At 37.0% G+C, this 27,902-nt stretch overlaps 1 protein-coding gene across 1 annotated transcript; it reads left to right on the top strand.

Annotated features, from left to right (window-relative positions):
* The first annotated feature begins 2,486 nt into the window (after positions 1 to 2,486).
* On the top strand, positions 2,487 to 19,538 carry TTC34 (tetratricopeptide repeat domain 34). Its single transcript, XM_089502099.1, has 7 exons — positions 2,487 to 4,084; positions 4,325 to 4,550; positions 6,856 to 7,048; positions 7,729 to 7,895; positions 11,355 to 11,628; positions 12,415 to 12,629; positions 19,017 to 19,538. The coding sequence occupies exons 1-7, from the start codon at positions 2,487 to 2,489 to the stop codon at positions 19,536 to 19,538; spliced, it is 3,195 nt and encodes a 1,064-aa protein (XP_089358225.1).
* The last annotated feature ends 8,364 nt before the right edge of the window (positions 19,539 to 27,902 follow it).

The following is a 27,902-nucleotide window of genomic DNA, read 5'->3' as shown; positions in this document are numbered from 1 at the left end:
AGATGAGAGCTGTGCATCACAACAAGTTTACAAACAGAGGATATAATATAATCAATATATATACTATTTATTTTATATATGTTTATAAATATTTTCATTTTCACTTTCTTATTTATTTTTTTATTTGTATTTTTTATTATCAACCAATATTCCTGTGCAAAAAAAAATCCAAGTGTCCATTTCTATTGTTCATGAATGTAACTTCCATACAAAGCCTTTTACGCACACACACACGCACGCACGCACGCATGCACGCACGCACGCACGCACGCACACACACGCCGGCCCCCCTCCATTGTGCAAGAGATTCTAGTCAATGGGGAGTGTTACTTACAACAGCTAGTGTTTATGGTTGCCATGGCGATGGGGCATGTGGGCGGTGCTGTGACCAGCAGCTGCTGTGTGGTAGCTTCTAGGATCAAGTATATACAATAGTGAGTATATATATATATTTATATATCACCCACCGTCAATTAATAGGGCCAGAGAACGAATCGAATGAAGATATGGAGGTTCTTTTATGACCGGCATGGAGGATTATTCCACGTAAGTAAATAACAAATGCATGAAAAACAAAGTAAATAATAATAAGAGGGAACTTTTCTCCATGTGCCTAGTGATCATATTAGTAGCTCTGTTGTATTATGTTCTATGGCGGACCGGTAAATGTGAAAATATTGCTCTTAAAATACTTTTCAAGGCATGGGGTGTTATAGAAGTGAATAGAAAGGGCATCATTAGACACGCGGCTTACAAGACAAAGGCTAGGGGGATAAACAGGGAGGGGGCAAGGGGGGGTTACGCACAAAGACGTACCCTCATCCCGAAAATGAAACAGGCAGACATCGCCCCGTGCGACTGATGGGAAAGGGAGGATACGGTTAACCCTCTGAGGATAGAGCCAATTCTGGAGTAAAAGCAATTATATGTATTTTATTACAGTAGCTCATGTTTCAATGACTTTGCTTAATCTCTTGTTATTATTATTATTATATTTTATTTATATAGCGCCAACAGTTTACGAAGCGCTTAATGCAATATATAAATTCAAGGGATATGACAAGACCAGAATTGATAGACTAAGACAAACCGATACATTAGGTGGAGAGAGCCCGGCTCACAAGCTTACAAAAAAGTAATAAGGTCCAACTGTTTATTGCTTTGGATCATCTACTAATTAGATATTTTTTCATTAAATCAAGACTTGAATTTCTTATTTTTGGGTTCCTGCTGCCATTATACATATATTTACTGTCTGGTTTCCTTAGTTATGTTATATTGTAGCGTTATACTGTTGCAGTTTTCACTCTACGTTTGGCGTTCCCGCAGAAGCTAAGGGCCAACATCATGCTACATTTGCTTTAACTCCCCCCAGGAGCAAATTATTGCTCTTTGCCCAGGTCCATTAGCTGCCCTATTGGTAGAAAAATAGAATCTGGCAGCAGATACGAACCATCTGACCCATCTAGTCTGCCTAATCCTAATGTAAAGACTCGGTCTCATCTTATATTCAGGGACCATATGCCTATCCCATGATATTTATATAAAGGGTGATACAGTAAAAGTGCTCTGTAACTGTATTATTAATATAAAAGTTGTACAGAAGTCTATGCATATATCACTATATGTATCTATATAGGTCCTACATGTGACCCTCTTATCAACCTCGGGTTAGCGATGACATCATTGAAACCCAAGTGCCGATGCACGATAAATATTTATATGTATTTAATTTTTAAGTGATTTGCAGAACAGGTACTAATAACAGAAAATCCTGCATTTTTCTATCTGCCAAAACTATTTGAATCCTTTATGTCTTCATATTGCCCTGTAATAACACGGGCAGGATGTGGAAATCCTCTAATCCACATGAATGAAATCTCAATATTGTCCTAACCTTCGGGTTCTAGAATGTTATGCGATGCATTCCGAAGCAATATACCACACAGCTAGCTTTCACCTAAAGTGTTAATATTAACAATATTATCAGAGTCCCAGAATGTCATAACTGCCCCCCGAGCCTCTTTAAATATTAACCCTTTATTGTAGTATCAACTTTAACGGTCTATAAGGATTCTGTTGAAGTAACCTACCAATAATTACGATCAAACTGTCCTAACGATAATAAATATATTTTGAATTAAGTCACCTGTATTCAAGCAGGATTTCATCTGTGTTGTCCTGATTAATACCAGTGAAGAAACCTGGTATTTCCTATCCAGGGAAGTGCCCCCAAACAATTTTACAGATGTACCCACCTTGTCTGTGCCGTCCTTGGGCTCTCTACCTAGGGCACTCTGCAGAGGGCCATAACAAGTACTGTCCCTAATTTAATATATTCTCCCTAGTTCTAACCCTGGGAAGTTGCCCTGGTCACACATTCCTAGTTATTCTTCTGCGCTTATGTTTTGCAGATACCCATTTAGAAGACACAGTTAGGATGAAGATACAGCTCCATACATGACCGTAATTTAGAAGCAAGAGAGATGTCTAATCAGGATGTCCCTGGGCGATTGTGCCAAGAGGCTTACCAGCACATCCTTAAAGAGGAATCATCTCTAGCGGCCGCATTTTATATGGCTGCATTTAGCTGTAACGCGCCTACTGCAATACAAAGAGCTAAAGCGCTAGCCGGTGGACAATTCCAGCAAGTAATAGCTACCCTGGAGAGCTGGTGCTTCGGAGAGAGCGAAATACCCAAAATCCGCTGTGATGGAATGGCCATTGTATCTCTCACCCCCGGCATCGCGGCTGTTTTTCTTTCTACACTGTGTCCAAATAATTTTGCTGCCTCGCTGTTTAAAATGAGCACATTCCTTAAAAATGGACGTTATGAAGACGTGGTGAACAGATGCAACTCTTTATTAAATACCCACCCACAATATAGGCTTGAAACATTGCTAACCAGAGCCTTGGCCTTGATTTTGTCCCAAACAAACACGCAAAACGGTGTACAAGATTACATCCAAGCCTTCACAAAACACAAAGATAAAACACAGGAGTTTATCAGAACAAAACAAAGGGAATACCTTCCTCACTTAATCAACTCATTTAATAACTATATTTGTGTTTACCAGAACGATACTAATAATGGATGTACGGATTCCATGCTTCAAGACTGTTACAATTTTTTGTCAGCCTTGGCTCCCGATGACGTCCAGATATGCAAGACGCAAGCCGCGTATTTGTTTGAGAAATGCAAGTTCGAAGAATGCATAGCTGTGTATTCCAGGGCCATCGAGACGCTATCTTTGGAAACAAGAATCAAAGAAGAGAAGATTTCTTGTCTACTGGTTGACAGGGCAGCAGCGTATTACTCTTTAGGCTGTCGGACAAAAGAAATGGTGCAAGACCTATCGGAAGCGTTTAAAGTCAGCCTAAGTCACGCAAGGAAACGATTTCATGACATTTTCTCCGCCGATGATGTAGCCAGAGTTATCGAACGTTCCAAGTCATACATAGAGATGGAGTTCGGAGATTACAGGGAAACGGTACGGACTCGAACTGAGTTAAGATCTGATACAGGTGCAGAACTTCTTTTCCCAATAGTGCAAACTCTTGAGTTTTTGATTCAGTGCTGTCCAAGCAACAGACGTGAAATGAATGTCCGTCTTGCAGATTGCAAACTCCTATCAGGAGATTTCCGGCCTTGTCTGGACATCTGCAATCATCTACTTAATTCGGAAAAAAAGACGTATCAGAACACCTTGTTAGTTTTGCGAGGTTTTTGCCACTTTCACAATAATGAGCACCAGGAAGCCCTGAAAGACTTCCAGAGGATTGTAGAAGATGAGTCTCCTCACCCTTCCAGTTGCGTAAAAGCCCTCTGTGGAAGAGGCCTCATTCGTATGATCAGTGGTAGCCCCTACTTGACTGCCTTGGACTATATTACAGCCTCTAAGCTTAAACTGGACGAGACCCTCCTTACAATTAAGTCTTACGTGCCTTGGAATCAAAGAGGTCTGCTTTATAAGGTGCTGCAAGAAGAAGGACAGAAAATGTTGCACAGGAAGTCACCCAATCCAAATGATACTGAAAATAAGAAGAAGCAAAACAAGCAGGATGGTCCTTCATCTAAAGAATGGTAACAAATAAGTAAAAAAATGTGCCAAGTGGGGTTTTCCCTTTACAAAGTGATTATAAAACCTTTGACTGTAAATCAAAATGTCATTTGATAGAAACATAGAGTTAGCTACTAATACTATAGTCATATAATTTTCCCTATTAATGGGTAACTAACATGGGTATTTTGCCCCCTCTGGAAATAATTCTACAGATGTGTATGCTAGTGTTATGTGGTTTTACTTATTATATTTCTCTTCAGTGATGTTTCAGGTGTTCACCAGCTGGCCACACTCCTGATGATGCTTGACCCCTCCGATGATGTGTGTCGGATCCTCTGCACAGATGCGCTCTACCAGCTCGACCGAATAGATGAAGCTCACAAGATGTTATCTTTAGCTCTCAACAGCAGTACCCAAAGATCTCCGGTTCTTGCTAGACTTGCACTGCTACAGTTCAAGAAAGGCTTTATTTATGATGGCAACCAGGTATTTTTGCGGATGATCTTTATCAAGCAGGTTATCATATTCTGTAAATATGACCAGGTGTTTTTGCAGTTAGTTTTTTTTCCAGTAGATGGCACTATTGTTCTTTTAAGGGAACCATGTTGTTTGTAAGTAAGCATTTATCCAGCAGATGGCAGTATTGTTCTGTTAAGGTATGATATCCTGCATTTCTTTAGGGGGGGGGGGGGATCCAAAAAAAAAAAAGATTTATTAGACCACCTCCATTTGCATTAATCATTTAGCACAATATTTAGGAATATTTTTAGAAAAGTACATTATAACATGTTACAAGTGCAGCAACCAGCATGAAAATATTGACCAAAACCTCCAACTCTCCATGGTCCTTGAATAAATGGGGACATGCATCATATGTCTGGGCAGATTAGTGAGGAGGCTAGCTCACCTGTTTGTTCATGTACCCATTGTGTCCTTCCAGGATAATAGAGGCAGCATGGAACAGGCTCAGCTAAATGATAACAAGTTTATATTGCCCATCTGCGGTCCCAGATTTGGGGGCCACAGCAAATACCGTGAATTAATATTATTACAATTTTTACTGGGAAACATATCTGGGAGTATAATATGGTAAAGGGAAAGGTGTAGTCTCACCAAGATAATGGAATTGTGGAAAAGTGGTAGATCCTCAAATAGCACAAAAGATAAACATCTGGGAGACCCAGATACACTCACTTATAACGATGTAAATCCTTAAGAACAGCAACCTTTAAACCGGTGTGTCCTTTTTCATTTGTATTTTTTAGGTAGGCAATTAACCGCTATAAGTATTGCCTGACGGCGCCTAAGGTTGCAGTTGGCCAAGCATCCATTAGGTGGCAGTATTTTTCATAATGTTAACCTGAAATAAACTTTTACATAGATAAAATATAGACCAAACATGGGTTAATTTTGCTTAAATCTCATTTTGTTCTTTCTCTCTGCTCTAGGGACGGAAACATTTCTTAATTTAAACTTATAAACAAACACAAATGACAAACAATAATGAGTTCTTTCAACTAAAGCACACAGCTCAATTGTCAATTATTTTTCCTTTTAAAAAGCTGTTTATCTTTTAATTTAAAATAGATGTCAAACAATCTACAAATGGAGATGAAGTGATTATGACAGCCAAAATGATTTAAAAAAAGCCAAATCCTCAAATCTTTAAACAGTATTGCTTATTAGAAAGCAGGCATATTGTAAGTACTTGAATTGATAAAGTGTTAGTCTGACCTCTCTTAGAGATTCAAGCAATTGTCTTCACGATGATGAACAAGAAGCTTGAATAGACTTTTATGCTTAACCACCCTTACTGATACAAGATTTCACTTTCCTTACTCAGTGCCTGTAGCATATTTAATTCGATTCACCAATGTAATAAGCTTCAATGCTGCTCAAACCTGGGTCCAGAGCAACTCCCCACTTATGCCCCCCCTTTATACTGCTGAGTGTAGGGTTATGACATCATATTCCGACACTCGTACTTGTAAGGATGCTGTGTACCAGGGACAGCATGCTATGGAGGCTGTGCTGCCTAGACACAGTCCTTCATACTATAAATGAGCCGGGTGGGGAGATCAGAGCTGTCATTTGTAACAGATCCATTGAGTAACTGGTGTAGGGTTAAGTAGCTGGCCCAATAGGGAGATCTGCCCCTGGTGATGCCATGAGGTGACGCCATGTCCCTAGACCTGTCGCCTTGGCCTGACCCAGAATACACTGCTGATTAGCCGTTTGATTTTAGATGCATGAGTGCTGTTCCAAGGACGGACCCTTGTGACAGATATTGGTTCTCTGCATGGGGCCAGTACCCACAACTAACAATTCACAGGGTTTGACCTGGAGTATCCAGACGGAGCCCTGCTTCCCTGGGTCTCAGGGTCAATTTACTCTTTCTCCAGGCAGGGGGAGCAATGTTTAGCCATGCCTACAAACCGCCCACTTCCCTCCTACTCCCCACCCACTTCTGCTCTCACGAAAGGCTATTTGGGACTAGTCGCTCTATGCATGGCTAGCCTTGCCTCTTCGTTAAGCCTCTCGCCAGGTAGCCTACCATGGGACATTCTCAAGAATATAAATACCTTATAAGCAATGTCTAAAATAAATGTTACTTATGAGAAATAACAGTCTTTGTAGTAAAAAACAAGATTTCTACATCTATGTCCATTAAAGGTTGTTCTTTTTTTTTAAATTAAATAACTAAGTTATATTGCACATTCTATCTTTTTTAAATGTTGGGATATTTTTCCATTTATATTATTCAGCTCACCAAGTCTCCCCTTTTTTTTAGCTCATTAAAAAAGTGATACAGATAGGTGACACCTCCTGCCTTCTACCCATCATGGATGTATTTAAAGAAGAAGACAGAAAATTAATGCAAGATCACTGCCATTCGAAGGCTCTGTCCGTTTTACAGAACAGGGAAGGAGAAACGTACATCAAAGAGGCAATAGCATACTTTTCATTTGCAATCATTGCATCAGGTATGATAACGTACATCATGAGACAAGACTGAGTTGAGTGTTTCGATGGGTATACTAGACGGGCCGAACATTTCTTACCTCCCTTAAAATTCTATGTTCATGTATTTAATATATTCTAAATCCACAGTTAAGAAGATTTTTCAGTTGGTGTTCAATGACTTATCGGTGCCTTAATGACTTAACGACTTAACGGCTTCTTAACAGGCAATTTTCATTGGTTTTCTAGAGACCAATATACTAATTTAATGCATTAGACGTCATATCCCAACAGCCACCAGCAGATGAGATGTAGACCACGGAAGATGTGTTAGCGGAAAAATCTGTGCCGACCTCTACTAAGCGACAGGCTGGGAGGCCCCACATGGGCAACTTGCCCTGGTTCCTTTTATTATTATTATTTTTATTATTATTATTATTATTATTATTATTATTATCTTTTATTTATAGAACACCAACAATTTATACATCTCCATACATTCAAAGAGTCTACCAAAACTAGACTTATATATTAGTTAAAGAGGACATATATATGTACGATAGATTGGTATAGATGTTCAAATGTTTTAGTAACTGTAAATTTTATGTTACAAAATATAAAACAATAAAAACTAAAATGTAAATAAAAAATAATTCTTGTGTTATCTATTTATTTATTACATCATGTACCGTATTTATTTTAGGTGGACATGCCAAAGATTCATTGCTTGCAAGGGCTAGGTGCTATGGTCAGCTTGGACAGAAAAAAACGGCTATTTTTGATTTCAACGCAGTCCTAAAAGATGATCCTCGTGATGTAGAGGCTCTCAGTGGAAAAGCGTTCATGCATATGTCTCTCCGACAGCAGAAGGTATGTAAATAGGATTTTGTACAGCGAATGCTTATTTTTGATTTGTAGTATATAAACCTGCTAGAAGTTATGAATGTTAAATTCATGTGTGTGTGTGTGTGTGTGTGTGTGTGTTTTACGCACTGTTTAAAGTTTCCTGATGAATTGACTATACCTATCATTTTCGGAGAAGGTGTACCATGGCAGCCACCCAATATTCTTTACAATACAGTTTTTGCAAGAGAGGTTCTATATAATCAAACCATGGGAATAAAAATAAATCCAGTTCTCAAGGTAGAAAGATGTTTTTTATGAATGGTAGAACACACTCGCGGTGGTGTTCTCACGCAAACTCCTGATGCAGAGCTCTGAGCACAAGTCGGTCAATGCTGAGGTCATCACGTGAGTTAGTGATCTGGCTTCAATGGACATCTGCCCAGTGTGTTCATTGTGTTATTATGAGTTGATAAGCAGGCATCATCGATTATTTTAATACAGACATTGTAATTAAGATCAAGAGCCCCTGTCCCCCCACTAGTTGACATGAGTACGGCCAACCGTCTTATAATAAGAATATGTAAATTCTAATTCATTGGCATGGGGTTTAGTCTAGGAGTAGCCTTGCAGCTGCTTTCTAATGTTGTAGTCCATTGCCAGCATTGAAAGACTTTTGGTATACTGTGTTTTGCAAGGTGCCTTGTTTTGCGTAATGTATCATCATTATTATTATTATTATTATTATTATTATTCTCCCTTGTGGCCGGAGGGATACCAACCACACACCACTACATGAAAAATCCCTCCTTTCCCCAACATGTCCATTGAAAAGTGGCACTGAAGAGAGACTAAATCACCCATGGGAGATCCACCAAGGGCCACAACACTTATACTACGCATATTAGGATCACAGTAGCCTACTGTATTCTTATTGATAACGCATTATGCCCACGCCGAAATGGTCTTACTCTTGGAATCTTTTTACCGTGGCTAAAGATTTTGCGCACTTATTCTGCTCTTTATATGCAGACGATAAGAAACATTTATAATTTATTTCTTGAATCTTTAAGAGCATGTTACCTAATAACTGCCTAGTATCTGTGTTCCAATACTGCCCTTTGAGATATCGAAAACTGCCTACTTTTAAGCCTGGACTTCTTAGTGATAACAACAAAGTTTGGCAATTGGGTTGAGTTCCGTGGACGGTTGTTTTTCTCATAATACGCTTCTTTCTCTTTCAATTCTTGACCGTTCACCGATCTGTAGGTCTCTAGATCTTCTGTAATAAACAACTCCACATTAATGGTAAAAGAGGCCCGGTAAGGTTAAACCACTTTTATATGTTACATAATGTGCTCTCCTGATTGAATAGAGGAGAGGACTAAGAAAATAAAAATCGAAATGGCCAGGCAGATGAAGCAAGTAGTACTGTAAACTATAAAAACAAACAAACTATAGAGTTCTTCAGTACACGGCTAGCATTTTGTAATTGGAAAAAAAAGACATGAAACGCATTATCATTAGGATAAGGAGTACTAAAGGATGTGTGCTTGGTTTGCAATTTGCTATATTCTTTAGTATATCTAGAAAAATAAATCAAGGGCAAATTGTAACCTCTATTTAAGTAAATGCGCTCTCAGTACTAATGTGTCTTTGCTTTAGACAATGTTTGCGATGGTTAGACGACTTCGATTCTTGTGATATAGAAACTTAAGTGGAAGAAATATGGAATAATTGAGAAGCACTTTGCCTTCAAGTTCTAGGCTAATAAATGCATTCAGCAGTGACCAGAGCTGAAAAATAAGGATGAGCCATAAATCCCTTTGCTGGGCTTATTCACAAAATAAATATACAGTATATTATGCCCATATCTGGGGTTGTTTTTGAGTAAGTAGCATGGATTACATTCCCTCATTCGTTTGTCCTGCCTGATGATTAAATAATTCTATCGGGGGGGAAAGGGGTCAGTGTCGATACATTTGGGCTTGGAAGAGTAGGATGGCGACTCTCAAAAAGTGTCCCTTATGTGCTGTATGTCATAGAATAATTAGAACCAGAGATGTTCTATCTTTAACGTTGGCACTACCCTAGGCTTGATTTAGGACAGCACCCCATCTGTGGCATCTGTCCTCACTATTGAGTACCGGCATATGATATCATATCATGGCGCTCTATGTCTTAAAGGCGCAAGTCTTTCATAGTGTAAATGGGCCAGTTGGGGAGATCAGAGACCTCCCATTTAACTGACCCATTGAGCAGTGGTACATGAGAGGGCTTGGTTGCCCACCTGCTGCCCTAGTCCAAGGTCGTCCTAGGTCAAAATACATTACTTGATAGAACCAGAGTAAGGAAAACAAGAAGGATTTTATGTTAAGATTCCAGATATTTTTCCATTCAATGTATTGTACAAAAAATTCTTAATTGTAAATTAGAAAATAATTTTGTAAAAGCGCTATTAATAAGTATCCATTAAGAGAACATAAAAGGTGATTTTAATCACTGCCTATAAAGATAGGCAAGGCCAATACAACAGCTAGAAATAGGCTTTCATTTTCCTAGTTGTCCAAAAGAGATAAATGTTGATTAAAATAAATATCTTTTTTTTTATGTTTATTGCATTATTTTTTATCTGGGGAAAGCAAAAAGCTAATTAATCAGATGGCGTTTTTATTATCGGAAGATAATGGGAAGACTGTTCAAGAAGCTAATTAAAAGCTTTTTAACTCTGCATTTTACTCCGTGGATTTGTTTCATCTACCAAAAAATAAAAAAAAGATTAAAATCTTAGTCGTGTGGACCGTTGCCCAGTTTCCTAATTCTAAATTCCACAAATGTTTATATCCCATCCTGAAAAATTAATAATGAGGAGTACAAGAACACAAATGTGGCACCAATTTTTTTTTATGTGAGTTAATTCAAAGACTTCTAAATGTTTTGGCTCTTTGTTTTAAAAAAAAAAAAAAAAAACATGTTCAAAAAATCCTTACTTTTTTTTCTTTTATGTGCTTAATAATGAATTTGTTGATCAAAAGCTAAATAAAACTAATCTTCAAGTCCAATCTGTTCTGATATTTTAATAATTTGTATCTGAAACCCACTGTGAAATATTATAAATCTTGTATGCCCTCGATCAATTAAATGAAAGAACATCTAAGCCCAAAAATCTATAGTAATTAGAAATCTCCATTATTCGGGTAATGTGTTTGTCTTTATTAACCTTTTATGTGACAGAAGGATGAGCAGGGTTTATATGTCACATGTAGTCAATGTCTTAGAGGGCTGTTAATATATATTTATCGTAACATATTGAGTATTTAAATGTCAGGCTTAGATTAACCCTTGAAGGCGTAGAATAAATGCTCATTTTAAAATATGGTCTGGGTAGTCAAGGCATTGTCGTTACAATGAAACTTGATTTGGAATCTGGCATACATGCTGACCTCCAAAATAACTTTATTTCTTGTTTTTTTTGTTTTTCAAAAGGAAGCCGTGCATGATCTTTGCCTTGCAGTCAAGGTGGATACAAGCTACGTAATCCGAGAGGCTCAGACTCTGAAGCCAGAGGCACAACTTTTGGTCACAGAATGGTTACATGACCACTGTCGGACATCATTAGCAGAACTTCTTACTGCAAATGCAGAGCTCCTAAGTGATCCAACCTTTGGTGACCTAGAGAAGATTTCACAATGTCTTACAGAGATAGACAACACAAACGCTAATGTCCACATTTTGTATACGGATATCCTTATTGGGAAAGGTAAATCGTCAGGATTTTTAGGTATCTGCCCATTAATCAAAGAATTTTGGCATTTGACAAACATCTAAATATTTTTCTGTCCAAATTTCTAGCAAACGCAATGAATCGATATATGTTATGTATAGTTTATGTTTGTATGTATCTTGGTCATTATGTTCCGGTGAACATTTGGTTTTTCTGCTATGTGGGTTTTCAATATATTGTGGTGCTCAGGGTATGCTTTTAATTAATTAACTCTCTTGATTATAACCGTGGTCCAATGTTTTGTAGAGTGTGTCCTCATTAAAATGTATCTGTGCACGTGTTTGGCTATATAAGCGATCACATGCAAGGAAGTGCAGGGAATCTGCTATAGACTGACAACAGCAATGACCCTGCTATCATCCTAATTGCAGCATTTTTAGCACATGAAGTAGCGGGTACATCACTGGTCCCATAGGGATATCTTTTCATGACGTACCTGGTATGTCATTGGTCATTAAGGGCATAAACCACACTTTTTCTATGTTGGGGGAGAGTGGGGCTGTAAACTATCCCAACTGGGTCCACTTTTGTCTGCTCAATTTTAGTCATACACCAAGCATCAGGAAAAATATAGGGGGAGCACTATTCAAAATCTTTAAAATGTTTGTTACATTTTTATTTCATTGAAAGGAGGGCAATATTTTAATAAACTTGGATTGCTGTGTCATCTAATTGGATTTTTTTAGCAAATCTAGATTAAAACATTTGTTTTTATAGATTTGCCTGGGTACCTGCAAGCTTACAATTGTGTTTTCTCACCAGAAAAATATGAAGAGGCCTTTATGCACCTGAAGAAGTCGTTCAGTAACAGCGCAATTGATGAATCTGCTAAAGCTCGATATGGAGTGCTCCACGTCAAATATCGGAACGTCCTGGCAGCAGCTCAGGAGCTCTGCCCATTGGCTGGAAAATCTCCCAGTGACGTCGAAATTCTAGTTAAATTTTTAGACAAAAGACAGAGACAAAGCCTATCACAGGTACTCCTTTGTTATCCCATATAAGTGTTTTTTAGCTTCTAAAACATATTTTATTTATGAAATGCAACTTAAATATACAGTGGGGTATAAATAAATATGTATAGCTTAGTTATAGGTGGGGAGTGGGTGCAACAAAAGCACAAATTGATGAAGTATGAAAAGAGCATTATTGGGTGAAGCTTTGAAGGATCAGTGATCTAAGGTGCTCCCTAGTCTGTGTTACCTTTGAGCTTAAGTCTGTGATCATGCACATCTATGTATAAGTGTATTTGACCATGGATGTGTATGTATAAATTTGTGCGACTGTGGATGTAGATGCATAAGTTTGTATGAGTATGAATGTGTAAGTGCTGTGAGATGGAGTGTGTGTGTTAGAATGAGTGTGTTCATGTGTTAGAGTGTATATGTAACTGTGTGTTAGCATGTGTAAATTTGTGTAAATGTGTATACATATGTGTGCCATAGTGTATGTTGGAGGGGGAGCAAGGGGCAATGATGCCGCAGACAAGCTGTTTGGGGGCAAAAATGGCACAGATAAATGGTTGGGGGCACTGCCATGCTGGAGCAAAATATGACACAGACAGGCTGTTTGGGGCACTGATAATCTGCTTGGGGTAATGATGGAACTTACAAGTTGTTTGGGGCAAAGGAGGTACTCACAAGCTGTTTTCACCTTAATGAAATCTGAATAATGTTCCCTGAAAGAGCTCTCTACTTTTCTTGGCCACCGACAAGTGATTTTCGGCTACTGGCCTTAACATGCCAGGTCAAAGCTTTACTATTCCAGTCTGGTATTGATATGGTCTAGGTAGATGCATATGCAGACATATTTTTAAGTCAGTTATCATTATCGGACCTATTCATGGGACAGTATTTTTTGGTTTTGGCAGTGCTGACTGCATAGTGTTTCATAAAGAGTTTAGCCTGTGGACCCCACGTGACTCCGTGCTAAACACAGTCCAAGAAGCTAATAAAACAAAATAAGACAGGGACAGTGAACAGTTTACTCTATTGAACCTTAAAAATGCATGAGTACAACTCTCCCTTTTAAAACCTTTTATGGGAAAAGTATTTTTTTGCCAATTGGGCACAACATTTGATTTTTTAACCTTTATTTATACTAAGTATTTCATAGGTGCTGGCACTTAAAATGTTTTTTATCCTTATCCTACCCATAAGGGTCAGGCATTGCAAGGAAAAAAAAAAGCCAGCAATGCTTATCCCAAGTATTCAAATGTGTTCACATGAGAAAAAGAAGATGCTTAGATTGCAGCTGAAATCCAAATATATGCATCATTACATCTAAAGCATGCATACAAGCAATTAATCTCCTAATGACGTACTTGGAGTCCACAGAGCTGCTATCCTGTATCAGAGCCGCTATCCCGTAAATGCATTTTTTCCCCCTCTTAATTTGGTCCTCGTCAAACATAATTTATTTTTACCATTAAGCTTTGTGAAATGTGTTCTTAAAGTTCGATTAACCTTTTTAGAAAAACCAAACAGCTTAGTTGTTCTTGTTGCGCCAGGTGTTCCTGTTGGACATGAGCCTAAATACTTTGATTTCTCACAATCATTTATTCCGGAGATTAAACACCCAGTTCTTCACTTCGTGTTCCCGCTCTCCGTTTATCAATCATGTTCTCGTTGGGTAGGAGCCTTAATGCTTTTTAACACACTTTGTGCAGAGATGTTGCGCGTGTTCCATGTTGTGTGTCATTTATTAAATGTTTCCATTGTGCAATAGGGTTTATATCGATTATGAATAACACAGGGCTGGACTGGCGAAGATGGGGCTGGTCTGGCCGTGTAATGACATAAGTGCGGCCCCCGGCACGCTACGTTTTGCACGGTGTGCCAGGTGGCCGGTCTGGATATCCATGGTAGTCATGTGCCCTGATTTTTTTGTTTTTTTTATTAGTGCTTTGAAAAACTATTGCATCTGGGTATGTATAATCAAGAGCCCCCAAGCTTTTGTGTCCATGTCCCACGTAATTGTTAGGCAGGCTTCTCCAGTAAGAAGGGCTGAACTGGTCCTGTATAATGAATAATTCAATGTGTGAGGAGCCTGAAGAAATTTCACTGATTTATCCATACATTATACAGGGTCACTCAAGCTTTCAATGCAGCAGAAGCTTATTAGGGACGGGCCTTCATAAGGTATAGAGACAACAAGGACCACAACCCTTCTGCAAACTCTCCTGACAACTCTCCCTTTAGTGAATAACTCTCTTTCTCCATCTCAGGTATAGTTCCATAACACAATCCAATAGAAGGTGAAGAAATGTCCTTTAGGCATGCTCTAATAGTATTTTTTTTTTTGGAAATGTCAGTATTTTAATTCAAATTATTGTGCGCTAGACCACCCGCCACACAACCGTTTTGATGTTACAGCATTTAAAGTATATGGTTTTGTAACTGACCCATTACATTAATGCATCGGATTATAAATTCTTCATAGCTATCAGCAGGCAATGAATGAAAATGTATGAAAAAGTCAGCTGGAGGAAACGGAGAAATAAAGAACATAACTGGGAAAAAAATATGATTTCTTGCCAATTTCCTTCTATGTTCCATGGTTTCGTGAAAAACCTTCCGCACTCAAATATTTATAGCCCAAAGGATCACTATGTTAATGAGTCTGAAAATAGCTTCGAGGGCATTTAGCTTCAAAAGATCAAAGACTTTCTAGAACTCTCGGATGTACGGAAAAGGGTTTTAGGAATATTTAACCCAGTTATTTCAGATGACAATGAAATCATTGTAACACACAGAATGACCACTGTTTATGCCCTTTTATTTCCATTTATCAGTGTTTAATGTGCATTGTGGTTTTCTATAGCCGATTTTTTATAAATATAGTAATCTATAATAATAATATTAATAAGTATTATTATTATTATCCTCATTAACATCACTATTATTATAGAACTATGCAGATCCAGGGGGCAGGAAGTTACAAAGCTGACTTCCTGTGCTATTCATAAATCTATATATATATATATATATATATATATATATATATATATTCTGTTGTAATCTGATCTACCATTTCTCTAACTATATGTGAGGTAACAATATTTTAAAGTATAAAATGTCATTGTATAGTGAAATTCTATATTCCTACATTTCTGTGGAATATGATGGTGCTATATAAATAAAATAATATTTAATAATAATAATGATAATAATGATAATAACAAAAACAACAACACTATTATTATAGAATTATGCTGATCCAGGGGGCAGGAAGTTACAAACTGACTTCCTGTGCTATTCATAAACATAATAATAATAATAAGAAGAATAGATGAATTTGGCAACCTAACCTAAATTAACTGAATGCACAAACACATCAAATATCTACAACAAAAATACATATTAGTTCAACAAACCCAAGTGAAATGAGACCGATTATGCTGTTACAACAAGCAGCAACAGGGAGACAGTAGAATTTGTACAGTACAGTCTCACTTTCTGCTGCAAACAAGATGGTGAAACTATTACCTGAACACCTGTGAATAAACCTTGAGAACTCATTTTTAGATGAATATTTATTCTTTGATTTTATGATTTTCTTTATAGAATTGGCTAAACTGCGTGTTGCTTTGCTTAATATTTGAGCGGGTAGAACTTTATATTTTTAGGAACAGAGTTTCCTTGTTCTGCTGTTTCTTGTCGAGTTCTATATAAAGTCTTGACGCCGTGTCCTTGGATGGAAACCCTTCCTGTCACAGTTGACCTGTTCAGCTGCGTATGAATCATATCACACATGCTTAGTGGAGCTTTTGTCATTTACACGCCCGTTCCCCAGAGTTCAATAAAACAGTTTCGTTAGAAATCCCTTCTGGAATTTGGCAATCCAGCTGTGGTTATACTCATTTTTTTATGATTATATTGATCATTCACATACTGTCTGGCAAAACGTGATATCTGTGTTTCACTTGCGATATTTCTATTGTGTCGTAGGATTGAATGATGGGAGTTAAAATAGTCCAGGTGGAAATTCATAGGCTTTCCTCTTATGGCGTTCAGCTGTAGCACAAGCTGTATAATGGAATAAAAATACATAATTCGGTATTACGTTATGGCAGTAACTTTAGCAGATGTAATGTAAACCCAAAAATGAGTTAATTTATTACAGCTAACAATACAATAGAAATGTTAATTATTTGTCAACAGTTCAAGATTCCTTCCTCGGTTCAAGCGAGGTCAACACCTAGTCTCTGCGGAACAAACCGCTTCCTAACTAGTGACAAACAAGAGTTCATTAAGAGTTTAAGTGTTTCTCTGATCCCCTCGTTTCATTAGCAATTTGCTAAGAGTCTCCAATCATAGCTGCCTTGTTATATCATTAATATCCTTGATGTCTTAGAATAAAGCGATGTTCTGGTGATTATGTTAATACCGTAGATGCTTTGAAAAGTTTGCATTTTTATTAGTTCCTACAAAAATGTCACCAGTGGCTATCGGGGAGAGAGGAGAATGCTCTTTTATATCGTCTTCCTTTCCCTTAAAGAGAAACTGTTACAATCCCGATTATTCATGATTCTAATTCTAATCTGGTTTGCCTTGTCATATATAAATGATGTCATAGGTTATATAAACAGCTTAAAACAGGACATAAAAGGTAATAATAATAATAATTTATATAGATGGGATAGTGTCCCTTTAAATATTTGGGCATGATGATAGTAACGCTACATTTGTACACATCAACAAAAATGGTTATAAATATTTGGTTATAAATCGACGCAGTTTAGTTTTGTGGAGTGTAACAAAAGAGCAATATCTTATCGGCCTCTTAGCCCCTCTGTAACACACGCACTTGCACACATATTTACACACAATCTTGACACTTACGCATTCATGCTAACACATACACATGCTAATACACACATACTTACACATACTCACTCTAACACACGCTTACAAAATGAATCTCCATTGATCTCTGTGGCTGCCATGGCCTCCATGCTGAGTCCTGGCATATGATGTCACAGTGAAGAAGGTCACTACAGTAGCTGTGCCAGTTAGGCAGAGTCCTCCATAGTGTGTATGGGCTGGTTACAAGAATGAGCTCTGTTCTTCCCAACCAGCCCATTGAGCAGTAGGGTGCCGGTAAGCCAAACCACCCAACATTCCCGGAACTTCCACCTTATCGGGTTAAAAATGAACCTGCAAAAATATTTTCCCCTAAAACGATATGTTTTCTGAAAACCCCATAATTCTTTATCTGAATTTAATCATTTGTACACACTTAACTATATATTTTATACACAAAACTTTACATCTTAGTCCCATAATTGTTTTATAATTCAAGATATAAAAAATAAGAGAGTATAAATTTACGTAAAGCAACATATATAAAATCTAGGATTTTTTTTTCCATCCACTGTGGATTATAGGATTTTTTTTTTAAATAATTTGATGTTAACAGATGAGCAAATAATGTCACATGAACAAAGTAATGTTTAGTGGCCTAGAAAAAACTGAACCTTTCAGCTTGTTAACTTTAAGAACTGACAAGTAGATATTATTTGTAAATCATGAAACAGAAATTCTGAGAAATCTGTTAAAGCAGAAGCAGTAATTTGATCATTCTAATCTGTATTTCGCAAACTTCAAAGATCTTCTGTGCTGAGCGCTGAGCTGTGACGTTACTCCCAGTTATTTAATGGCCAATGTGCGTTCTGCATTAAAGATATACTCCTGAGATGCTTTGTGCTTAAAATGTTCCTTTGGTTGAAAATTTCTAAAACCTTATTAACCTGCTTTTAAACTATTCCTTTAAACATCTGTAAAAGCAGAATAATGTTATGGAGAGAATAAGTATATTGTGAATATTATGGAAGACAAAAGACCCGATCTTCATTGTTGATGCCTGTATAGCATTTACCGATGAAGATATATTCCTATCTGAGTTTTAATTTGTATTTTAAAGCAATAAAACTTTAAATAAGACATTTTTTAAATCCAAAGAGGATATGTTACCTTAACGTGTATGTGTGTGAGTGCCAAGTTAAATAATTTTTCCTCTGTATATCCCCATTGCCAACATTTATAAAGTCACTTATGGAATTCTCAAACACAGAGATCTAAATTAATTTCTCCCTTGTTTAAAACACATACAAATCCATGCTAACACGCATACACATCCATGTTAACACACAAGCACTTACAGATACACATCCATGCTAACACACACTTACACGTACACATCTATGCTAACACAAACACGTACGTATAAACATCTATGCTTACATAAACACATATACATCTATACTAACACACAAACACACATGTGTTTTTTTGAGTGTTTATCTTATTCATCGAACCTGTTATACTTCACCCTGTTGATATTCTAAAATATACTTCTTTCTTTAGGTTGCAGGACAAGAGGGGAATTCATTATCTCAAGAGAACCAGCACGAAAAAGCATTGAATTATTTTTCACTTGCCATTATTGCAAGCAATAATAACCCGAAATACCTACGCCAGCGAGCTTCTTGTCTCTCCCATCTTGGAGATTATAAGAGGGCTTTGATAGATATGGACAAAGCTATACAGAGACATGGTTCCAATGATCTACAGGTTCAGGTGGAAGACTACTGCTCTAAGGGTTATGTTCTGCTCTTAATATCCGAGGAGGACACAGCAGTCAGACAGTATATGAAGGCTCTCAGTCTAGATAACACATTTTCTTTGGCGTGCATTAGTAATACGCCTGGAAAATGTAAGCTATCCCAGATTTTCACTCAAATAGCACACAAATATTTTGAGCAACGCTTGTTCGAGGAATCTTGGAAAATTACCGACTGTGGTCTTCTTATTGATGAAAATAACCATGAACTGAAAAGGCTAAAGGCTCGAATTAAAAGGGAAGCATCTGGATGTATCGTTCACTGATTTAGCCCTCATGTTACATGGACTTCATTGTAGTGTATTCAAATGTATCAGATGGAATGTAGCCTCATATACATATATATAAAACTGGAAACTGGGGCAACTGCCTATGCGGTGCCATAGAGTTAGCCTGACTACAGGAACCACATGTAGCAATCGCATTTAGACTCTTCGACAATTAGCCATTGTTATAGATTCATTGAAGTTGTCAGTTCCGTAGATCTTTTCCATCCACCAAAGCTATATAATTATGGCAGCAATCTAAATAAAAACAATCTAAATAAAGATAAAAGTGGACATAAAAGTGATAAAAGTAGTTTCCATGTATTGAAATGGGAATCCATCATGGAAGAACCAGCACCAGCCTCGGGAAGACTTATTTAGCATAAACGTAGCTACAAATAGTATAGATCAAATAATGCCTTAAGGCATCTCGTTAGTTACTGCATTTAACTACAGAAATAAATTTCACTTAGAAATAATGGAGTTTTTTTGTTTTTCAGTTTAGATTTTCACATTTATTTAAACATCGAGTCAACTTTTCATCAGAACATTATGTAAAGTAGTGTTTGTGTACTTCGATCGTATGTTAAAAATACTTACTTTTATACTGCATTGCAGAAGACATGTAAATAGTATGCTGTGGAAATAAAAGTCGAAGACTCGCTTGTATACACAATATTTTGTAGCCTTTAAAACAGTTTTTTTCAAAGCCGTAGCCTGTGCTGTTCTTGCACCCTGTGTTAAACATCCTTCTGGAGATGGTATTTGGGATCACTATTTCTACTGTGCCTGTATTTCACTAGGAGAGTGCATATATTTTTCTTTACTCACTAGATGCGTATGTTTCTTTTCTACCTGCATACCCCCCAAATATCTGGTGTCCAAAGTGGGGCACTTTTGTAAAGGGAGTATGGTCAGAGGACATGGTAAGTGGTGGGTGGGCTGCCCTCAAAAGCTGTAGAGTGGGGCAGTTCAGCAGGACAGTGCCTGGAAGTCGGGGGGCTCATGAAGTATAGGACAAATGACTTCCAGACCCTATTCTCTCTAAAACATTCATACGTTCTACTATTTTTTCCACCTCACCCCCTTGCAACCAATCCCAAATCACTGGACTGATATGCAGCTCTGGGTAGATTATGACCAAAAGGAATAGGGTGTGTTGACCTGCTATTATGTCACAACTACTTCCTCCTATTGTGCATCTAAACAAAGCGGTTTAAACAGCGGTTTAAGCATTTCATTTCTCAGTTGTTTAAGAATAAGGAAATCGTTAGATTTTACATTTTTAAATTTACAAACGCCTCTGAATAATGTTCAGTACATATCAAACTCCTAAAGTGTTTCAGTGCCAGATTCATCGGCACCCTACTGGACTGAAAGGGTTAAATCCTATTGTTTTTTAATTATAACCTTAAAGCTAAGCGTATTGGACAAGTGGATCCAAATAGTTTCCCAGTTATACTGCTTATTATCGTCAGTGACAAAATGTAATGGAATTAGGTCAAGGTTCACCTGCAGCTATAAAAATAATGAAACAAAAAACCATAAGGTAATATGATTTGTACCATAATTGAAATATAGTATTTCCAGAGCAACACAGAAACCATTCATCTTCACCCAATGTAACATTACGAACAATGTAGCTTTTCTTCTGAATTCACTGCTATCAAGCATTCTGGAATTTAGCTTTAAACTTTATTTTGATGAAAAAAACTACATTAAAGGGACACTGCATACCCATATGCGCTTTAATAAGTAAGCTCCAGCACTAACTCGGCGGGTAGGGGTCTATTCAGACACTCATGCGAATGTGAAGGAAGTGCTCCCATCGATTTCAATAAGAGCACTTTCCTGCCAATGATTGGCTGCTTCAAGCATGGGGCATTCAGGGGCAGTAAACTTTAAGCCTCATTTATATGGTGCAATTCAGTCCTAGAAGTACAGCAAACCCCCAGGAACATTTGGTTTCCATGGTAATCGCTCCATAACTAGAACATGTGCCCCGGAATTGACCCAACAATTCTAAATGATATTCATGCTTGGATGTGTCAATGTATTCACAGAGCCATGGATGGAATTATATTACATAATTATGCTGAAATGTATCAAATCTGGACACAGTGATATGACTGGTCAGGCTAGATTTCTATTAAAGTCTCACATGGCTCTTGGCTTCTGTTACACGGCTCCCCTGATTAGCATTAGGTAATTTCAAGCCTCCGTAGAAGTACTGTCCTTGTACACTGAAGGTCACTTATAATAAATTGCAATTGGCATAACAATCTGTCTCATTAGAAGCTCGGGCTATAATCACATTTCAGAAGTATGGTGCGTGTTAAGTCTACTGGAATTCTGAATCCATTACTCAATGACAGTTCAAATCAGTAATTCCCTTCTTTTAGATATGCAGAAGTTTAAAAATGTAGGGAAATGAGTCACAAAAGCGCTCTCTCTCTCTTTTTTTTTTTTAACTTTAAACAAATTGTGACAGTAAAATGATCACAGTGGTGTTATAAAGATTATGAATGCATTAAGGTTATTAAGGGATCAGAAAGAGGGCTTGTTGTGTTTTGTGGTAATTAGCTTATATTTTACTCTATACATGTATACATATATATGTGCCAGAGGTCTGCACACTGTGTTGCACAACTCCCTTACATTTAAGTGGTTATTATTATGAATACAGTATGGGTAGAAGAGTGTCACCTCTTTATCACACACACACACACACACACACACACACACACACACACACACATGTATGTCTTTTGTGACATTAGGTGGCCACTGCACTGGACTTAAAGTTCCAGAGTCGCCTCTTGGTCCCCAGTTTGGCTTTGTTCAAGCACATGAAACAGTCGAAGGACAGAAGGTGGAAACGTGGATTAATGGAATAAGAGAGTAAAAACAGCTAAATGTAAAAGTAAAAGGACTAGGTTAGATAAAAGACAGTAAGCTAACAGAGTGGGGCTAAAGAAAATTCCCATTCAATCATGAACTCACTTATTTGTTTATTTGTTTGGTGTAATTGATTTGTTTACTGCTATTTTAAAGTCCCACTTTGAGCAATTGAGCGCTGTATACAGTAATGTAGACTAGCATTGAATAAAACATGCTTTTATTTAATTTTGTTTGCGTTGACTTTGTTTATCTGCAGACCTCGAGGCCACTATTGTTGTCAGTCATCACGCTCAGCTGATACTTTATGGCAATGCTAATGAAGTCTGTTCCCTCACAGACTTTTATTAGTCAGAATGTCCAGTTGAGTGACTAAGAGTGAGACATTCTAATGTTTACCCCAAGGCATTATGATAAGAAGTCAGGGTGCTTGTCTAGTAGATTGGTCTTAAGTAACAGAGTGAGAACGCATCCAAATGGCTAAAAAGCCATATATATATATATATATATAACTAAGTTTGGTGGGAGTTGTTCTTTAAATAATAGCTTTCTTGTATTTGTTCTTTGTCTATATCTTATACTTTGTATCTGATATACAGTGCACAATCTTACTTGTGCTACCTACTACTACTATGAAAAGCATAGAAGATTGAAATAATAACCCTGGGCACAAGATATTGTAAGGTGGGACGAAACCAAGATGTAGATGAAGGAATATAGAAATGACAAAACGCATCTAGAAAAGATTAAAGGGACCAAGCATGAAAATATATTCAGCAGAAAGAACATTAGCTGTTATCTAGATGATAGTTTGCCTTGCTTGCCATGCTCTATCCCATTAAAGTTAATGGAAGCCGCTTTAATATGTCCCCAAAAGCACGTTTCTTCGAAATTACTCTTTGTTTGTCTTCCATTTCTCAGCTCTGTCATTTGTTTTCTCTATAAATATCTCCCAATTCCTCATCTTATTGCTGTTAATATTATGACAAATGTTCCTATTCCTTCTTGCTATGATTATTGTAACACATCAGTAAACAGGCAAATTAATTGACAAATTATTTTTTTCATGACAGTTTGCATTCCTGTTTATGGCTTATTGGAAATCAATTTAAATGGTATTTGAGATAAATGTTAACCTTTACAGCAGATGAGTATTTAGCTCCTTTTTGTTTGTTTTATTTGTAACATGCAAGATTTCTCAGTTAATGTTGTTTTTCTGATGGAAGCACCAATAATTAGAATTCCTTTTAATTTTGGTTATTATTGCTGTCACTAACACCAGAACATTAAAGGGTCTTTTCCATGAAGGTTACATCATCACCCAGTTCACCTTCACTGACTCAACTGGGAACCTTTTGAGGGATTGGGTAAGCAAGCTTGAACGGCCATTTGTCTATTCATGAAAAGCCATGCTACTGTGAGTGCCGTTGAGTTGAACATTGCAGGTCCGCTGTTGAGTTTTGCTTGCTGTTGAGTTCAAATGAGTTTTAGATCAACATCGTCTCCTTTTGCAGATCGATTTGAAAACATGATTTTACCAAAGTGTGTGAATTCTTACAATCTATTAACTAAAAAAAGATGAGTTTTCAGTCAGGTAAGGGTTAACTCTGTATTATTAATTTTTTTTTATCAATTGTATAGTGGGGGGTGACTTAGAAGTCACTTTGCAATCCCCAAGGTTGTAAACTAAGCATTTGCAGCTCACACGCTAATGAATTTGTGAGTTGCTTGTCTTTTTTTAAGTCAACTCTCTTGCAGGCAAGCATGTGTGAGTTGTCATTTTTTTCCTGAGTGCATATTCGAATTGGCAGCACTGAATTTGTGACTTGGACCTTATGGAGATATGTATAATTATGCGCATAAAGGTTTTACTCTCCATAGTGCTGTAATTTTGACACACTACGCTGTTACGCACTCAGGCTGCAAGTAGTAGCATCATGACATCATAATGAAACATGAGCATGGTGGTCGCCATTATGAATTTATTGGTGATGTTCATTATTTAATCTCTCTATTTTCAGCACATTCCTTAGATCTGTCCTTTTGATAAAGATGTCGGTGCTCTAAAATGTTGGGTGGATCTCACATCATGCTCGTTCTGCTCTATTCTAATAGTTTTTCTTGATAGGGTTTGGGTATTTTAATAATGTGCCTCCACTACTTCAAATGTTTAAAAAAATATATAAAAATGAGGTTTCCCACAACTTGATACAGCACAAATATGTTTCTGTACTTTCACAATTGCATGTCATCAAACGCTTCTCCACAATTATAAATGGATTATGTGGCCTATTGGTTGTTTTCTCTGGTTCATCACTTTGTAAGGAATGTCGGGTAGAAAAGTGTTGATGAAATGATTCATGGTTTTGTTAATTCTGCTGCTGAAGGATATTTTTGTTGAATTCAGGGCAAAGGCAGAATTTAAAACCACAGTACATTTGACAACTTTGAGTAATATAAACAAATATCATGAGCTACTTAATGGCTTCCTTATGGCGATGCATACATTTCTAATGACCTTGTGTCTCTGACCAAAAAAGACGAAAAAGAAAATAACTAAAAGTGTTAGCTCACAGTTCTCTGATACTCATTCTTGGTGGTGGGACATGCATTTTTCATGAGCAGTACCAGACTGAGGATGATGAGGAGGGCCCACGGTACACTTTTATGCTCACATGTTGTGTGGTTGAGAACATCCAGCCAGGGGTTGCAAAATACAAATGGCCAGTCCAGGCCTGCTCATGAGCCAAACATTAAACATGGCGTATAAGGAAAGGAACCAGGTTGGTGATTTTACTTTATCAACTCTGGAGCTCTGGGAATCATTCCTCCTCCTCAAGACAATGACGGCGTAGTCTCTAAAGTAGCTGAGGATTAGTCTGCAACAGTCTCAGAAATGGGCCAGTTCCCTACCTACCTGTTTTGAAAAAAACACAAAGTGTCCTTAACACAACAGAGAACACTCCAAGCTTCTCCAGTGTGAGTTCCAATACGAAACCGAGTGGTAGGAGCTGAACTTTCTCTCCATGGAGTCTCTGAGTTCATTTTCTGGAGTTCTCCAAGAGTTTTCATTTCTCCCTCATCAGGCAGTTCCCGATGAGCCACAAAGTGACCTTAACACAACATATGAGCCACCAATCTTCGTCCATAGCACAATTCAAGTCATTTTTTGTTTTAAGTTGAGTGTAGTAACACTTTCAGAAAGCAAATACAGGCATTGTTGTAACAGACGTATTTGTGAGGCTTCCATATCACAGCAATAACTATTATCATTACATTATTATAGTACATTAGGGAACACTACTCCTTCTGATCATTTGAGATCTATCTGATTTTACACTGATAAGACAGCTGGGATTTCTTTATAAAACACATTAGAAAACAGGCATTGAGACAAGATGTCTGAAAACGATATGACTTTTATTTTTTTATATTTTCGATAGAAAATGGATAATTTTCATACACTAGGCTTTGTCCAAAGCCAAAAAGGCAAATCCTTGAAGAAAAAAGATACTTAAGAGACATCGCTTTTATTTAGACACATTTTGCATCTTTGAGGCAAAAAAATAAGGCTTAGTCAATTGAATTTACTTTTGAAAATAAAAAAGGAGAACTGAAAACCTGATGGCAGAAGCATTTCTCCATCAATGACATTGGTCTAGCCAAAGATAGTGATAAATGCCTTACGATTTATATAGTCACAACTAGTCTTCTAATATATATATATATATATATATATATATATATATATATATATATATATATATATATATATATATATATATATTCTATAAATGGCAACAGAGAGGGCAACTTGCATGCACTTTGGTAGACTGGGGACCATAATTAATATGGCCAATAAAGAGACAATGGAGAGCTACTCTGAGAACATTATAAAAGTAGTTTGGCTGCTGACATTGGCAGACATTGGTAGATTTCTATCTGTAAAACAGATTATTCTGCATGAAGCACCTTTTAGCTCTTTTTTGCATTATTAAATCCATTGGTGCTAAATACAAATATTTAGTATGATAAACATAGATCAATTTATGGGGACAAATCCCATTAAATTATACTTAAAAGAAGTAGCAGTGGTCTTTGAATAGTTTGCTGTGATTTGCTGCTCTACCCTACAGAGAAAAAAATAAACTAGAAAGGTTTTAAAATCACAGCCAAAGACTTTACAGTGCAATCAAATATGCTGCAACCAAATCCCCAGATATTATGCAATCTCTTATAAATATTTATAAATACACTGGAAATCAATATTTCATTACACGTCACGCAGTAAGCTGAAGTCAATGATATTACTCTATCAACTCTGTAGCTCTGAACACACATTGGCTCAGCTCTTGTGGTTTGGAAAGAGTTAAATATATGCCAATAACCTTGCTAATGTATTACCAGTAGAGAGAATTCATTGGGTAATCGTAGGCACCTGAGTAGGATGAGATAGCTAGACCCATTAAAGAAAGAATCATTCAGAGGGGGGTAAGACAGATCTGTGGGCTCAGCACTTTGCGGAAATCATCCTTCTGTGAAAAGCTTGCTAGAATAGACCGGTGTTGATGTGAATTAACATTTGATTTCACTGGAAAATGTAAAATATCAGTACTCCCTCTATCAGATCCAGTTAACACCTGCCTGCTGTTGCAGAGAGAAACCTTCCCAAGAGACAGGTAAGGCAACCAAGCAGTTATTGCTATTTTTGATGTACTTATAATGTATTACGTATGCAAAAATATAACACTTGAAAATCTATGCTTTTTAAAAAAAAAAAAAAAGTGAGGATACACCTCTATAGAGTTAAATATAATTTGCATATTGTACATATTGTTAATTTTATGTAGATATTTGATATGGAAAATCTGAAATACTTTCTACATTGTGTATAATTTCTGTAAAAAATCATTTGATTATGTTGCAAGCATTCTAATATGAATTGGTGTTTTCATGAGCAGAAACATATACTTCTTCACTCGATGCTAACAGTTTATATTTGGAATGGAATGTTGACGATTGATATGTTTTGGAAACAATTGATTCCAGTTCTATGACCGCAATGTTATGATGTAACATGTTAATATTTTAATCTTGTTCAGTGGTGTTCCTTAGCTATCCATTGCTGACTTAATTAAACATAATTTCTATCATGGTAACAATACTGGGTGTTCTAAACCTAAGAACTTTTACACATGTGAAAAATTGGGATAAATACAAGTTATGATTCTGTTTTCGTGAAAACCAATATTAAAACCCCCCAGATAAAACTGATGTTACAATTGTTACAGGAGGCATAATCTACATATCAAAAATTAATAGGTAAAACTCTTGACATTTTAATATTTTGAACGTGATGAACAAAATTGCTCTTTGGGGGGGAAAAATAAATAAATATATATATATATATATACTTGGGATCTATTTAAAATTAAATGTATTTATTCAAATGTTGCCTTCAAGTGT

Source organism: Sceloporus occidentalis, unplaced genomic scaffold (assembly GCF_023333645.1).
Source record: "Sceloporus occidentalis isolate IW3139 unplaced genomic scaffold, rSceOcc1.0.p SCAF_193, whole genome shotgun sequence".
Taxonomy (NCBI): domain Eukaryota; kingdom Metazoa; phylum Chordata; class Lepidosauria; order Squamata; family Phrynosomatidae; genus Sceloporus; species Sceloporus occidentalis.
The sequence above is the reverse complement of the archived record's forward strand: the minus strand, read 5'-3'. Positions and strand labels throughout refer to the sequence as shown.